This window comes from Gekko japonicus, unplaced genomic scaffold (assembly GCF_001447785.1).
Source record: "Gekko japonicus isolate JY-2015 unplaced genomic scaffold, Gekko_japonicus_V1.1 scaffold1925, whole genome shotgun sequence".
NCBI classification, from domain to species: domain Eukaryota; kingdom Metazoa; phylum Chordata; class Lepidosauria; order Squamata; family Gekkonidae; genus Gekko; species Gekko japonicus.
In genome coordinates, this window is record NW_015162538.1 from 225,337 (window position 1) to 242,280 (window position 16,944).

Sequence of the window (16,944 nt, forward strand, 5' to 3'; positions counted from 1 at the left end):
ATTCCTGCTCCTGCAAAGTCTGTGCTCCAGGAATTAACAATGATCACTGCTGGGCAATCAGACAGGCACTCCGTCTGTCCAGAGCTGTCGAGCACTCTCTTCCTTCTTCTATGCTCTGCTGGTTCAGGAGAAACCGGTGGTGACTGATGCTCTGATCTCTGTGTCATTTCTTTCCTCTCCTCCTAGACTAAGCAGCCTGGCTGTGGCTGGAAAGTGTTCTTGCCTCCTGATGCTTCTCTCACTGGGTCTGCTTCTCAACTCAGCGGCTCAGGCAGGTATACCACCAACGCAGGGCCTGACTTTTCCATTTCCTCCTCCTTAGAGTAGGAGGCAGCTGGCTGGCCCATGACAGTCAGCTCTTGGGCTTCAAAATGGAGAAGAGAAGCCCTCCCAAGTGCCTGCTCAGAACATGAGTGGTGGAATTTATTAATTTTTTTGGTCATCAAGTCACAGCTGACTTATGGTGACCATGTAGGGTTTTCAAGGCAAGAGACATTCCTTGTAGTTTGCCATTGCCTGCCTCCATGTCGGCCCTGCTTACCTTCTGAGATCTGACGAGATCAGACTGTCCTGGGGTTATCCAGGTCAGGGCTAGGCTGAGAGTAATGTGACTGGCCCAAGGTCACCCAGTGAGCTTCCATGGCATGAGTGGGGATTCGAACCTGGATTTCCCAGATCTTAGTCTGATACTTTAACTACTATACCACGCTGGCTCTCATGATGGAAAAGCAAGTTGGAATTTGATTTTTTATTATTGGCATGATTATATATATGAAGTTTTACTGTCTGCCTTATTTTCTGAACCTATAAAGGTTAGTCAAGAATAGAAGAGGGCCAACTCTTAAAATCTAATTATGAAACCTAAAAAAATATACATGTATTTTTTAAACACAAATTAAAATAACGAATAAGGGCCCATGCATACCTCATATACAAATATAAAAACATACAAAAGCTGATGAAATAGACCTAACGCGTTTCGGCCTTTACAGGCCTTCCTCAGAGGTCTAATACAAATAGAACATGTTGGCTTTAAAACAAACAAAAGTCAGTACTGTTACACTGTAGGACAATAACATTGTAATGATGTATTTCCACAGTCTGATAGTTCTTCTGAACTCCCAGCTTTCATTAAAAAAGAGAGAGTAAATATCTGGATCTTTTGGCATTTGGTTGTTGTAATATTGTTGCGCTATATCACAATAGCAACAACCATTTTTTAAAAGCTCCTCCAGCAATGTGGTGGGGGGGGTGCAGGGAAAATGGCATCCGCTAGAGGAAAGTGCACACAAACTCCCACATGGATGCACACTTCAGAGGTGTGAACTACACCAGGGAAAACAGAAGGCAACTTGGGTTGCTGATTTCTTCATAAATACGTATCCTTTTTTTTAAACCTGGAGTGACAGCCAATTTAACACTGTGGGCCGATTCACATGGCATTATGTCCACATGTCCTCTACATGGCCACAAGAAGTCCTTTTGATCGGATGTGAACTAGCAGTTCTCTTGAAACTTGATTCACAGAACACTCAGTCCACATCTGACTGTAAATCCTCTTGGGGGCCCAAACCGGAGCAAAAGGACTTTGCAGTGTGTGAATCTGCTCTGAAGAACATTAAGAGCTCAGTCCAAACCAGGTCTACTTGGAATCCTTCAGGTCTATTCAACGGGATTTACTTCTAAGAACATGCTTTTAGGATTGCATCACGATCCTACGCACACGGCATATTCAGTATGCTTCACTTCCAGGTAAGCATGCATAGAAATTTGCCATCTCTATAGATAAACTGTTATTTTTAGACAACCAGGGCCCCGGTCACACGAGCTGGATATTGCGGGGGGAGCCGTGGCTAATTGCCCCAGCGCAGTTTGATCCGCGATTACGCGATCAGATGCGCCGGCGGCACACCACGGGTCCTTCCCTCTGTGCCGGCGGGGAAACGAGGGGCCGGGGGGGAATGCCGCCGGCGTCTGGAGGCAGCCCATGGAAAACGTTTACTAGTATCTTGGAGGTACTAGTTTTTTAACTCGTATTGTCGGCAATAAGCCACAGCCGTGTGACCGGGGCCAATGTTATGCAGACCTATGATGAGTGGCACTTACTTCAGAGTAAAAATAACTTTCACGGTGGCAAGCATTTAGCAGGTTGCAAAGAACAGTTGAAAAATAGCTTATTATTAGAAAATAACTTTCAAAATATTATTACGTTTCATCATGGTAGAAGACAGAAACCTCGGGAATAAAAACCTGGGAGTAAAATCCTCTATCTCCCGCTATCTTGTTATGCACAAGCGGGTTCTGCCACCGACTTCTAACTGGGCCCTCAACTAATGGTAAGGATAACGTTGCAAGAAGTATTCTGCTACAGTGCGCGCGCGCTCCTCTCCACTAAATGTTTACGGGAACCTTATTTTTCTAGCTTTTACACGCTCAGCTTCATTCAGGCAATCAATCTCTGGGCTGCCGTTTCCACAATTCTTTTTAAAAGGCAGCCTCGAAGTTGCAGCGCTTCGCCCCTTTCGGGAAAAGCCCAACCACCGTCAATACCGACCGCTAAACCCCAACACCGCCCCCTTTCCTTCTTCCGTTCCAAGCAGTCACATGAGCAGCGTGTAATCAATCCCGTCCTTCTCCTGTTTGAGAGAATGGTACAGCCCAAGCTAAAGCGAAGCGTGATGAAATTGGGGACAAACCAATGAGCGGAAGGGGAAGAGAGAGTTGTTTTTTGCGGAAGGAGACCGCTCCAGTGCGAGTTTACCCTACCTTGAGCGATTTTTTTTTGCGCCACGGCGAGCAGAGGGGACTGAATTGCTAAGAAGGGACCGCGTAGGCATGGGTGCCCCCACTGCCCCGAAAGGACCGGAGCACCAGCCTCCCCAAGAGGTAAGGGGGATGGGCAGTGGTTTTGCATTTGGGTGTTGCCTTGTCTCGGTTGCTATCGCAGCGTTTCATGCCGTTGCGTTGGTCGGTCCTTCAAAACCGTATGTTTTGGCAGAAGCTGTCATATGGGGGGGGGGGCGATGAAGAATCGGGGAGAAGCACCTTCTCTAATGGTTTATTTCCATTTCCATTGTATATTTTATTCTTTTCTATGAATAAATACTGCTCCTAGAAAATTGCTGGGTCAGAATATATATTTTGCGTTACAATCCATCACAACACAATGCAAATAATGCAAAATCGCTGATCTTTGTAAATGCACACACATCGTTGCTACGTGCTCCAAATATGCTAGTCCACACATGCAACGAATATAAATTTTACTACATTCCAGGTTTCCTTTATACTCTTTTCCCACCTGCAGTAAAAAAACCACCTTAGAATGTGCATTATCTGTATTTATGCAACATTATATGGCTTGGCTGTTAATTAGTTAAGCAATAGTTTTATGTTCAGTCTTCTCAAGATGGTAGTATTGCAGTGTTTTATTAGTGCAATCCTAAACAGAGTTACATCCATGACTTCAGTGAATTTAGAAGGGTTTAACTAATTTTAGGATTACATTGAAACTTATATACATGCTAGAAAGCTGTTAAATCGATTAGAAAATCTTTGACTGGTCAGTGAGTAAAATTACTATCCTTGACTACTTTCAGCCATACTAATCCTTTGAGGCAGAGCACAACAGTTCCCATTTAGGAGACTGGAAACTGGGAGTTCCTGAATGCCACCTGAATCCATGGTTAAGCACAGTCATTCTATTGGTTACGCAGGGTAGTCAAACTCACTGAAAATGTGTTTTTTAAAGTTTAAAAAAATCTTTAATTGTGTTTGGCCCCTGCCACACGGGGGGAAAATGCACGTGCGCATGCGCAGTTCGGCCAGGAGCCGGGGATGAGCTGGCAGAAGGACGCACCGGCAATCCCACGGCCGCGCTTGCCGCGGCCTTTCAGGTAAGACCACCTCTGTCGGTGGTTCTTTTATGCAGCAGGTTTTTGGGGGTAGGGACGGATCAGGGATGGGTGCGCACCGCTTCCCAGATGTTGCGGTGAGATCGGGCCCGTTTGCTGCGCCCCTGATCCGTCCCTCTCCCGGGCCAAACCCCTCCGTGTGACCGGGACCTTTGTGTCCTTTATAAAGTTTATATCTCTGCTACCGGGCATTGCCTTTTATGACACACATGGCCCAGCCCAACAAGGTCTCATTTATGTCAGATCCATCCCTCGTAACAAATAAGTTTGACACCTCTGGTTAGAGCATTGACATAGGATTTGGGAAATCCAGATTCAAATCACCACTCTGACATGGAAGCTTGCTTGGTGACTTTGGGCCAGTCACACACTTTAAACCTAACTTACCTCACTGGGCTGTTGTGAGGATAAAATGAAGGCGAGGAAAACAACATAAGCCATTATGGGTCTCCTCTGAAAAGAAAGAGTATAAATTAAGTAAAAGGAAGAATTTGAATCCAGATCTCTTCACTGCAAGTCAGCGCTTTGCTTACTGGTCCCAATTTTCTTTTCAAAAGTGTTAATAAAATCGGCAGGTACATATTTGTTTCTCCGGAATAGGAAGTTATATGCTTTTTTGACTGCCTGTACATTGCATGTGTATGGCACGGGAGCACGCTATGGAGCATACTCACAACCTGGGGGGGGGGGTCTTAAAGAGACAAGTTTCCATTTTGCATATTGAAATGTACAAGCTGTGTACGCACATTGTTTTGAAATATGTGAAGTGGACCATTAGTGGAATGGGGAAGTGAACAGTGAAAAAATATGTGACTTTTGAAATAAAAAAAATTGTATAAAATTCAAGCTGTATGTTTCCAGATCAAGCTAAAGGTCTCGTATCAAGATTCAGATCTTAGGAAGAATATTAGAGATTTTTTTAAAAGCATGAAAACTCTTGTAAGCACAGAAGCTCAATACTTTGTTGTTGGCTAGTACCACACTAATTAAAAGGTACATTATTGTTTCTGTCACAATATGTTTTGGAATATCAAGGGTAAAACTAAACTGAGGAACATTTTGGTGGCGTTCTTAAGATATTTTTGAGAATTACGTTCTGTATTTTTTAAATAATTGAAGAATTTTCTGGATGTACTACTCCTCTAGTTAAGAAAAAAGTTTTCTTCATCTTCCATTCCATGACAGCAGAAAATGCAGAGAGATTTCCACAGGTCTTCTGGTGGGTGAGTGTGTGTGGGGAACCTCAGTGTGCCATGCTTGAATAATTCTAATATACCGAGGTAATAAGCTTTGCTCTCACACCACTTTTGCTATACATGAAATTTAAAAAATGAATGGTGTTGGCTATCATCTCGTTTATATGAGTGCCATGAGAAAAACATTTCTGTAATATTTTCTATTGGACATACTTAGGGAAGGTACAGAATAATAGTATTACATTTTGTAGGTTGAAACAAGAGAGGATGAAGAGCAAAATATTAAGTTGACTGAAATTTTGGAACTATTAGTGGCAGCTGGCTACTTCAGAGCAAGAATTAAAGGGCTGTCGCCCTTTGATAAGGTAAGCGTCTAAGTTGTTATAATTAATGTGCAGAGGATTTTAGGCTTTTGTCTTCAGATGGGTCATCTGAAGTGCATTCATTGAAGGGGAAAGGCCAACTATCATCCAAGACAACAAACTTTAACCAGGTGGGACTGATTTTTTAAAAGGCTGTATGTATTGTAGCAGGAACTCCTTTGCATATTAGGCAACACACACCCCTAATGTAGCCAATCGTCCAAGAGCTTACAATAGGCCCTGTAAGAAGAGCTCTGTAAGCTCTTGGAGGATTGGCCACATTAGGGGTGTGTTGCCTAATATGCAAAGGAGTTCCTGCTACAAAAAGAGCCCTGATGATGTTATTACTGTAATACAGAATGAGTGTGGCTGGCTCCTACTTTGGGCAGGTTGACAGCTTGTCAACTGTAGCAAATTATGGGGTACAATGAAAAGGCAGCAAAATCATTAATCATTAATTTGCTGGTCTGACCCCAGACCTGGAGGGGGAGGCATATTTTCTAGCTCCGGATCTGCTAAATTTTAAAGTAGAGCGGTTTACACAATTAGCTAACAGGAGTGTGACCCAGAGGCCCACTGGAGGTACCAGAATGCTCTTAGTGCTAATGAAACAGTCATGATTTGTTTATATGATGCACTTGATGCTATACAGTCAACGGGGAACGGGCTTGTTTGTGTGTGCTTGCCTTTCCTTTGACAGCAAACAATGCCTATAGTAGGGATGAGCAGCGTGTTGATTTCCCCTGTGGTGGTCAATAGGACAGTTTTTGCCATCTTATATACGTTGTGTCTTTAAATGGTTCGATGATTTTAAATTGTTTGAATGGTTTTTATTGTTTTATTTGTTTTATGAGGGCTGTGGCCCTGTTAGCCACCCTGAGCCTGCCTCGGCAGGGAGGGTGGGGTATAAATCAAATAAGTAAGTAAATATGCAACCTGCAGGCCGTATCTGTCCCACCATCTGGCCCCATGTCAGGTGTCCCCAGTGTTCCTGGCACTTTAACTTAAGACAGGGGTGTCAGACATAAGGGCCAGGGGCCAGAGCTGGCCCGCCCAGGGCTCTTATGCAGCCCGCAAGCAATTAGTACCCGGGGGGGGGGGGGACAGGGGCCTGTTTGGAGTGGGCAAAGCCACTCCGATTGTGGCTTCAGCATGGCAGAACAACCTCGTCTGCAGCAGTCAACCAGCATGGGAGCGTCTGCCCAGTGCCCCACCACTAGCTTTACAGTCCGCCCATATGGGTTTTCCTTTGCCCCCCCCCCAGCCAATGGGGCCTTGCAGTGAGGATACACCAACTCGAAGCTTTGCCAGATGCTGTCCTTTATGCAGTTTGTATCTCCAGTACTTAGCATTACATTTTATGGCACACATGGCTTTGGCCTGGCCCGACAATGTGACATTTATGTCAGATCCGGCCCGCATCACAAATGAGTTCGACACCTCTGACTTAAGATGATCATAAAATAAAAACATTTCCATGTCATAGGAAAATTAAGGCACTCTTAAGAGATACGCATGTGTCCTTCCCCAAAAGCCAAAGAAACAGTAAAGGTGCAGTTTTAACGTCTGCATCATGTGAGCAAATGATGTACAGTGTGACATTTCCTCCTCATTTCCACCTTAGACCCCAGGCTGTTGCAGTCTTTCCTGCTCTTTCGATGCCATTATCTTCCTCTGCAGGTCACAAGTACAACATTGAATATGGGGTTAGAGATACATAAATGTTTTAGTTCCTTGTCAAAAATAATGGCCTGGAGTGCCCATTTAAAGGGCTGGGTAGAACCATAATGCCAGTCTTTTTTATTGGGCAAAGGGAGAAAATGAGCAAGGAAAAAGGAGCAAAGGAAATGTCAGAATTTACAATGTCTGTATTCCTCACAGAAGACGGCAGACTTGTCTTTCGGTTTCCATGTGATTTTTGAGCACAAATGGAATGAGAGATGCCGTAACTTTCCCCTTAAACAAGGTGTATTTTAAAAATTTAAAACTTGTGTTATGGTAGAACATGATGTACCTCCCTGACTATCTGAAACCTTCGGTCAGGTCAAAGTAGGGCTGCCAAATCGGGCCCGGGGGGGGGCGGGGAAACCCCCGCTTTGGAGGCCCGATTTCCGCCGCGGCGGAATTGGGCCCTGGGGAAAACCCCACCCCCGCGTGCACGTCACAGGGAAGTGACGTCATGACGCCGGGCACGCTGGGGGCAGGGCCACAGCCATTTGAGGGGAAAACATTTGAGGGGAAAACGCCGGAGTCGGGCTGGAGTCCCCCGCCACAAGGGTAAGTGCCATTTGGCAACCCTAGGTCAAAGTCATCTTGTGGGAACATCTAAGATCTACTCAACCCCATGCAGAAAGTGAGTGGGGTTGGGAGAATGCCAACAATATTTTGCATTGCCCTTGCTCTGCTTGGTTTTAGAAATATGGGGAAAGTGGTAAGAAAACTGGCACAAAACTGTGGCCTGCCTGTGTCTAAGGTCCTTTCTGCACTAGACCTTAAATCCTGGTTCAACCCCGTCCCCGAACTTACATTCTACACTACACTCGAGTTCACCCCTGTAATTATCTCGGGGTATTTTTTGTTTCCACATTACACTGAGGTCACCCCGGTTTCGCCCCACACTTGTCCCGGGATAAACAGATGCTGTTATAACCAGGGATAAATGCCAGGTATTGTGTTGCGAGTTGAACTCTGATAAAACCAGGGATGAGGTCCAAGTGCGGAAAGGACCTAAGACATCATTAGTGCATACCAGTCGCTGGGAGAATGAAAGCCTTGCATATTGTTAACTCTGCCCCTTCTCACCAAGTTTGATGATAAGGGTGGGAGGGAGCAAAGATGACTAAAGAAGAAAAAGAATTGAAGATGCAGAGTAACCTGAGGGGAGGAGAAAGTGCAGAGTTGTGAGAAATGAAAGGGCAGAAAGATCTGTAGATGGGGAAGACAGAGAAACAGAGTGGTGACAGAAGTGGGGGACCAGATTTTTTTTGGGGGGGGGGGGGGGGGGGATTATAGAGCAAGAGTCCTGTAGTACCTTAAAGACTAACAAAATATGTGGCAGGGGGTGAGCTTTCGTGAATCACTGCACTTCACTTTGGCCAGGTGTTCAGCGCTCCCCTCAGCGGTGCTTGAGGGCAGGTATGAGGGAATTCCCTTTGCACAAAGGCTTTGCAAATGCAGCTTAGGGGAAGATGAAACTATCTCGCATATGTTCCTCAGGTGTCCCTGGTACAAGGAGGTCTGCTCCAAATATCTTGAGCCTATTGTAAAACTAAATCCTGATATGACAGAATCTGATTATATAAACTATTTGCTGTCAGATGAAAATCAGTCTACGTCTAAAGCAATGTTCCCTCTAAGGTGTGGAGTCTTGTGAGCAAAAATTCTACTTTGTGAGCTACTGGCATTAAAGTTGTGAGCGAGCAATTTGGCTACTGCATACTTTAGTTTGCTCTGGAGCCATCCTTCCTGAGCTAAGACAAAAATGTGTGAGCTGGAGGCTAAAAAACTGTGAGCTAGCTCACACTAACTCAGCTTAGAGGAAACACTGGTCTAAAGCTGTTGCCAAATTCTGTACCGCTTGCTGCTGTATTCAAAAAGTCCGCTAAATCGTGTTTTTATTTCTAAGCTGATCTGCTGACCTGTAGTTTATATAATATTTATTTGATGTTACTTTATTTTAATGTATTTTTATATATCCTTTGTATATATTCTAGCTATTTTGTTGTTGTAGTCAGTATGTTTTCTATCATCTGTGTGACTCTGTTTAATTTACTGGCTTGATGCTGTAATAAACTTTCTAGAGAGTACTCACAGAGAGAAGGGAGATGCTTTAGGATGCAGAAGGGGGACTATAGAAAAGTTTTTTAAAAAAGTGACAAGAATTGCTTTCTCTGTTAATGTACCCAAAAGTGTAAAAGTAGCTGTTGGTATTATTTTTACTGCATGCCCCCATGTTAGTATAATGGTCATGTTCCAGCAGGAAATAGACTGTGAAAATGAAAAGCCAGTCTGCTTTAAAAGACTTCTGTGGGTCTCGTTTCAGGTGGTAGGTGGCATGACGTGGTGTATCACAACATGCAACTTTGACATTGATGTCGACTTATTGTTCCAGGAAAACTCAACCATTGGTCAAAAAATGTAAGTTGGCAACTGAGAACCAGTCAAGTTCACCCTCCCACAAATTGCATGAGAAGTTCAGCACAAATCATGCTTGTAAGTGAAGCTTGTACAAGAGACCCCCCTGAGTTTTAGAAACCTCATGCTTTAAGAAGTTTCTTTCAAGATCTGTTAAGTTTCATTTTCTGCCTCAGAGTCTTCTTGCAATACCATGCTATGCTGAGTTACACCCTTCTAAGCCCATTGACTTCAGTGGACTTGGGATGTAACTCTGTTTAGGATTCACTGTCTGTCTTCTGAATGCCCTTCTTTTCTGTCCCAAATATAGACCCTCTACTAAGTTCTTCTCACCCTAAATTTAAAACTGACCTTTAAAATAAGAAGAAATCTTTGCTAGCCTGATAAAAAATGCACAAATACCAGGTCCGTGCATATTCTAAGAAACACCTCAGCAATTGCCAGCTCTTTCCATTACATTCTTCTTGTTTGTTTATTTGAAATATTTGTACCCCACCCCTTTCACTAACTGAGGCTGCTTGTAGTAAAAAAGCAATAAAACAGCAATAAGTTGAACCGTAAAGCACGTAAGAAACATAAAAAGCAGCAAAAAACCCAGATAAAATACAAAAGCAGGGACAGTTGTGTACAACAGCGCAATACAACACATCAGAAAAGCGGAATAAGGTCTTAAATATACTAAACATTAAATATTATGTACTAATATACTAAAGCTTATATACCAATATACTAAAACATTAAAAGAGCATCCAAGAATACTTTTTTTTAGAATATATTTTTTAGAATATTTTTTCAAAGCTTAGCAGGATAACAAAAGCCAGCTCTATGTGGTCTAAAAGGCCTGAGAGTATTTTTTTAAACACTCAATGTCTAAAGGAATATAGATTTGGCACTAAGTCTTTGAGGGGGGAGGAGGTTCAGAAGCCAAGGATCCCTCACTGAAATCTTCATAGTTTGGGGGAGACCAACTTACTAACTAGGGAGTAGGTTCCACTGACTCTAGTGTACTGTAAGTTGCTTCGTTTATTCTTGTGCAACACTCTACCTAGGAGAGTCGAGATGGCTTACGTAGGGCTCCTTTCCCCCCTCTGCTGTGCACTGGAATTGACTGCAGACTTGCTTTACTTCAAGAATGTTACAGCATTGTGTAAAGGCCTCAAAAAGAAATGTTTTACTTTTTTAAAAAAAACAACCACCCAAAACCTGATCAGTCTTCATATCCCTTTTGCAAACATTTATACAGATTGCCTGCTTGAAGGTGAGCAAGGTAAGATGTGGCTCCAGAACTGCAAATAAGTTTTCATTATAGCAGTTTCTTCAACTTGGCCGTTTTCTTTTCTCTCACTTTGTCTATTTGATATAAGCCACTAGAGGGCACTTTCAGGCTGCTAAATATTGGAGAACCTGTTCCCTTTTTTGTTGTTTCACACTTCTATTTTTCCAGTGCCTTAACTGAGAAAATAGTGTCTGTCTTGCCCAAAATGAAGTGTCCTCATCGCTTGGAGCCTCATCAGATACAGGGACTGGATTTCATTCACATTTTTCCTGTTGTACAGGTATGAGCTTTCAGTAAAGGTACTGCTGCAAAATATGCATTCCGTTTTTCACATTCATAATTTCTCTTTATGTGCTTGCTTTTGGGTGGGAGGTTATGAAAGGATGTTCCCAGGGCTATTTTTGGTCAGGAATGCACAGGAACGGAGTTCCGGATGGCTCCTGAGTTGGCCATGCCCAGCAGGAACTCATTAGCATAATAGGCCACACCTAACAGAAACTCGTTATGATTGGCTACATAAGGAATGTGTGGCCTAACATGCAAAAGAGTTCCTGCTACAAAAAAAGGCCCTGTGTTTTGACAACAAACAAGGTAAACAGAATAAGAAGCAAAAGGTGGGTGTGGCTGGATGAGCACACTTCTGGTAACATGGGGTGTGGCCTAATATGCTAATGAGATGTGATGTCAGGGTGTGACCTAATATGCTAATGAGTTTCTGTTGTTGGGTGTGGCCTATTATGCTAATGAGTTCCTGCTGGGTTTTTCTACAAAAAAAGCCCTGGATGTTCCCCTGTTTTATTCGAAGGCACATAGTTTCAGGGAAGGAAGAAATTTTCTCAGGAAATCTACCCCCACCCCATGCTACAGTCCACCGCAGAATCAGGCCGTCATGGCATTTTGAAAAGTAAAACTCTGCGAACTCGGGCACATCTAGTTTGGCCCTTAGATGCAGCCAACTTGGTTTATTCTCAAAGAATATTAATTGGGAATAAGTAAAACACCTATGAACACCTAAGATATCCTGATGGTGTTGTGTAAATAGGAAAGAATAAAACAATAGCAGTGATGTGTATCCAGCCATGCATGCCTGGATGTTTTCTCATGTTCCTGCCCCTTCTGACCTGCATAATGGAGGAACAGTTGTGTAGGTCAGTGGGCTAGAGTTGATGCACAAATCTGTGCCTTGTGTGACCCTTGGGCCGAATTGGAATCACACAGTCGGAGTCCAAAGAGTTAGTGAATCTATTTATTGCAATGAAAACAGGGGATACAGGGGCGGAGTGCCTTTGCACTTCAGCAATTCCAAACCGTATTCTGCCATAACCAGGAAGGGCAGAAGGTCTTATACCCAAAATGACAACATATATAGTTTACACATTAAAGAATCTCTAATTGGAGCCCAGCAGGTAACATCATAGAAGCATCACTTGACTCAGTGTGTCTCTTATTGGTGTCAGTAATTACGCTTCCTTGTCTGGTCTCCAGAACAGTGCGAAACACTGAAGAACCCCGGGATCCTTTCTGGCCTTGCTGAAGTCAGCCTCCTGCCTCGCTTTTGGAGAACTAGCTGATAAGGGCTGTGATTCACATTAAACTTAGCTCTTGGCAGGTTTCCTAGTTCCAGATGTTTTGAGAACACTTCCAGAGTTAACCGTCCTTCTTCCATCTGTGCTAAATACCAAAATCTGAATTTACTATGGTTAAACTCTTATGAGGGCACAGTGACAGCTGTCAGCATATAAACATGTCAGAGGGAATGTCAGAACTCGTTCAGAAATCACATTCATTTCCCCCTTGTCCTACAGAGTGAAAAGGGGCAAGGGGATGAAATTGACCCTTTTCCACAGTGGTGATGGAACTGTGAAAGAAGGAAGGAGAAGCCATGCTACTCATTCCAGTCAGTGTGGCTGTTCTTACATGGGGGTCCTTCAGGTCTAGGAAAGACCTTTTAAGTGGTTGGAAGGGGCTGCGGAATAGGCTTGCCATTCCTCCGCTGGGGGCAGGGGTTTGCCCGCTTTCAGGGGCCCCATTCCGCCAGGATCTGGCTGGCAGGGGGATCCCCGCCCCCATAGTGCTGTGTTTGCGCCAACGTGCCCAGCGTGATGACGTCGCCCGGAGGTGACATCGCACTGGGCACATTGCGGGAGGATGCTCTATTGTTTGAGGGAAAATGCTATGTTTTTTCCTCAGACGATAGAGGCCCTGCCCACAACGTGCCCTAGGCGATGATGTTGCTTCTGGATGATGTCATCATGGGGTGCATGCTTGGCGCCGTGCACCGAGGATATCCTGGAGCAGGAGAAGGAAACCACCACCCCGGCAGCCAGGTAGCTTTGTGACTGATTCCCGAAGGGATATGGTTCTAAGAGGCAAACACCTGCCATGAAGAAGAGAAGAAGAAGAGAAATTGGATTTATACCCCGCCCTTCACTACCCAAAGGTGTCTCAGAGCGGCTTACAAACTCCTTTCCCTTCCCCTCCCCATAACAGACACCCTGTGAGGTGGGTGGGGCTGAGAGAACTCTTGACAGAAACGGCTCTTTTTTTTCAAGAACAGCTGTGCCAGAGTTATGGCTTGCCCAAGGTCATCCAGCCAGGTGCACGTGGAGGAGTGGGGAATCAAACCCGGTTCTCCCAGATTAGAGTCCGCGCACTTAACCACTACACCAAACTGAAGCAGCTACTGAGCGTTAGACAGTGTTCTCACTAGGCAGTCAGACAATCTGTCATAGGTCAAGGGACCGGGGTAATGGAGAGAGAATACAGTCAAATCAGGGGTGCTCTCTGGAACTCCAAGCAAGGCTTTATTACAGTCAGCAGGGAAGCTGGAAGTTGGCTGTGGCAAGGTTTGACAGGGCCTGAGCAACCTTATGGGTGTGATCCTTTACAGATAACGGTTGTGCCTCATAGGCACTGGCCTCCCTTTGCAGGGAGTAAAGAAGAGTTCAGTCCCCGGAGCACGTGCAGCAAGATAAAACTGCAGCGCAGTCTCACACTTCAGCCAATGCGATTTCGAGGATGAGTTGCCTTACTGACGGGTGAGGATGCGCCACTCTGAGTGTGTGTGTAGGGGAAGGAATAGATCTAATAAAGCAAAGGTGGCATCCAGTGTTCCCTCTAAGCTGTGGAGTCTAGTGAGCAAAAATTCTACTTTGTGAGCGACTGGCATTAAAGTTGTGAGCAAGCGATTTGGCTGCTGCATAAATTAGTTTGCTCTGGAGCCCTCCTTCCTGAACTAAGACAAAAATGTGTGAGCTGGAGGCTAAAAAACTGTGAGCTAGCTCACACTAACTCAGCTTAGAGGGAACCCTGGCGGCATCTCAGTTAGACTTACAATTGAATCCAGCCCTTCGTTCAAGAAGCTCCGGATGCCATAATAAGATTTTATTTTATTCCCACAGAAGCTCTGTGAGGCAGATTCAAACTGAGTGTGTCTGGTCAGTTGTCATCCATTGAGCTTTATGGCTGATCAGGAATCTGCGGTATCCTATGCCTCAGTGTCCTTGATGTGATGGAATTCACGTACCCAGTGATAGCCGTATCCCAGAATACGCGATAGCTACTTCTTTCGTAGTGCATTTTTACACAGATGGTTCATGTTGCTTATTCGAAATTGCGTTTTTCATCGACACATCTTGTTCCTGTGTGTGCATGTGCTGAGAGCCAAATGACTGTTTTAATGTCAATATCCCCCCCCCCCTTTTCCCCCTTGTGGTTCCCAGTGGCTGGTGAAACGTGCAATAGAGACACGGGAAGAAATGGGAGATTACATTCGCTCGTTTTCCATATCGCAGTTTCAAAAGACACACAGTCTCCCGGAGGTAAACATCAAACTGCCATCTTTTGTAATTCAAAACTCCAGGCGAGTCTGATCATCTTAACCCTCCTTAAATGGAATTGGATTGATGCAGGTTTGCATCAGCTGATTTGGCTCATAGGTTTTAGGACATAACTGCATGGATCGAGTTTTATGGGGTGGTACCGGAGCAGAAAATTGTAGTGGAGTAACTCAATGCAACTCCATAAGTATTAAATGTCCGGTTCAGTCTATCAGAAGGGAAGATGAGTTTGTCATGCCTCTGAGTGATTCATAGGATGATCTGAGGCACTATTACTGAAGATACTTTCAAGCAGTGCTCTTATCTAGTATGCTGACTTAGATGAGAGACATGTTCTTAATATCAGAAGGGAAGATGAGTTTGTCATGCATCTGAGTGATTCACGGGATGATCTGCGGCACTATTACTGAAGGTACTTTCAAGCAGTGCTCCTATCTAGTCTGCTGACTTAGATGAGAGACATGTTCTTACCTATAAAACTTCTTTTCACAACAGATATTATTATTATCAAGACTCTAGCTTCTTATGCCTGTGCAGTGGCATCACATAAACTCACGTGAAACTTATGGGAAACACCAACCATCTCTCAATCTTAAAAATAATTTGCACACTGTTTTTTGGTGTGGAAGCAGCTGTATACCTGGCAGGGAAGCCTGTATAGAATTGTTCTCTGTAATCAAAAGGTGATTTAAGTATCTCACTGTAATGCCATGTTTGCAAGAATGTCATGTGCACGTACCCAATCATTCAGACTGTAAAAGCGGAGTTCAAGTTTAAAGTAAGTGCTTGGAAGAAAGCGACCTGGTAGTCTTCAAGCAGTGACTGGACAAACACTTGTCAGGGATGTTTTAGGCTGATCTTGCATTGAGCCAGGGGATTGGACTAGATGGCCTATGGCCCCTTCCCAACTCTATGATTCTGTTCTATGAAACCTGGCTTGAGGTTGCTGGAATGCAGAAGTGCACATCCTTGTGTTTACAATTTTTGACATGTTTTGAATTTATTTTTTTTCCTTGGATACACAGTTGTATACATCTACTTCACAGATGTTTAGAAATCTGTTACTGGAGCATAACTGAATCGGTTAAGCAAGGGTAGGGAGCCTGGCTCCCTTATATTGCTTCATATTTTTCACACCATGTCCTTGATCTTCAGTAAGAGCTATCTGAGTATTCTTTGCCTAGCTGTTATAATGAAACTTTTGTTTGCTAACACCTACTGGATATATTTCAGTAGACTGGACCTTATTGCAGAAACACTATACAGGCTCTGGGTCCTTAGGGGTGTGCGTTTGGCATACACCAAACTGAAAAATACCTGATCGGTATTTTGGGGGTAATATTTAAGCTGCCGATATGGTTGAGCCCGAAAAAGCCGATCTCCCCCTTGGCTTTTATTCAGGTGTATCAGCTATACACTTGAGCTGCAGTGGCTCAAGTGGTTAAGATGCTGAACTGCAGACTGTGGAAGGTCAGTAGTTCAGCAGTTCGAGACCCAGGTGCCGCATGATGGAGTGAGCTCCCATCTCTAGATCCAGCTCCTGCCAACCCAGCAGTTCGAAAGCAAGAAATTGCAAGTAGATAAATAGGTACCACTTCGGTGGGAAGGTAACAGCATTCCGTGCGCCTTGGTGTTTAGTCATGCTGGCCACATGACCACGGAAACGTCTTCGGACAGCGCTGGCTCTTCGGCTTTGAAACGGAGATAAGCACCGCAACCCTAGAGTCGGATTCGACTGGCTTTCGAGCAAGGGAACCTTTACCTTTTTTTATCAGCTATACCACAAGCCAGCCCCAGCTGAGGTAGCACAGAGCGCTCAGCCTCGGCTGGGCCTGGCTGGCTGTGCTGCAACCTTGGTGCCTCTGCCTCAAAAAATAGCCTCCCCAGAGCCCCAGATACCCCTGGATTGATTCTCCATTATACGTATCGGGACCATTGACTTTAATGGTCCCTGTAGGATATAATGGAGCTGAAAAAAATTGGGCTTGCCAAATATTTCCCAAATCCAAATACCATAGCAGTATTAGGATTCAGGAATATCAGGAAATACTGATTTTTTGGGGTTCCATATACCCAAACCTAAAAAATACCAAGTTTTTTTTTGTACACCCCTAGTCCCTAAAGTGTGGCGACGAAGGGAAATTTTATGGAAGCCCAGGGGTAGAGCATGCCTTCTCCAAAAGACTCATGATCACACAAGTGTTCTCCTCAGGAGTACGGTGG

At 44.3% G+C, this 16,944-nt stretch overlaps 1 protein-coding gene across 2 annotated transcripts in view; it reads left to right on the forward strand.

Moving 5' to 3' along the window:
• Window positions 1-2,642: 2,642 nt before the first annotated feature.
• CCDC93 (coiled-coil domain containing 93) overlaps window positions 2,643-16,944 on the forward strand; it is a 61,610-nt gene continuing 47,308 nt past the window's right edge. For both annotated transcript variants that reach the window (XM_015406306.1, XM_015406307.1), the window contains exons 1-5: window positions 2,643-2,886; window positions 5,362-5,475; window positions 9,515-9,609; window positions 11,051-11,162; window positions 14,605-14,703. In XM_015406306.1, coding sequence (XP_015261792.1) covers window positions 2,836-2,886; window positions 5,362-5,475; window positions 9,515-9,609; window positions 11,051-11,162; window positions 14,605-14,703 — 471 coding nt within the window. In that variant the 5' untranslated portion in view covers window positions 2,643-2,835. The remainder of the gene's footprint in view (window positions 2,887-5,361; window positions 5,476-9,514; window positions 9,610-11,050; window positions 11,163-14,604; window positions 14,704-16,944) is intronic.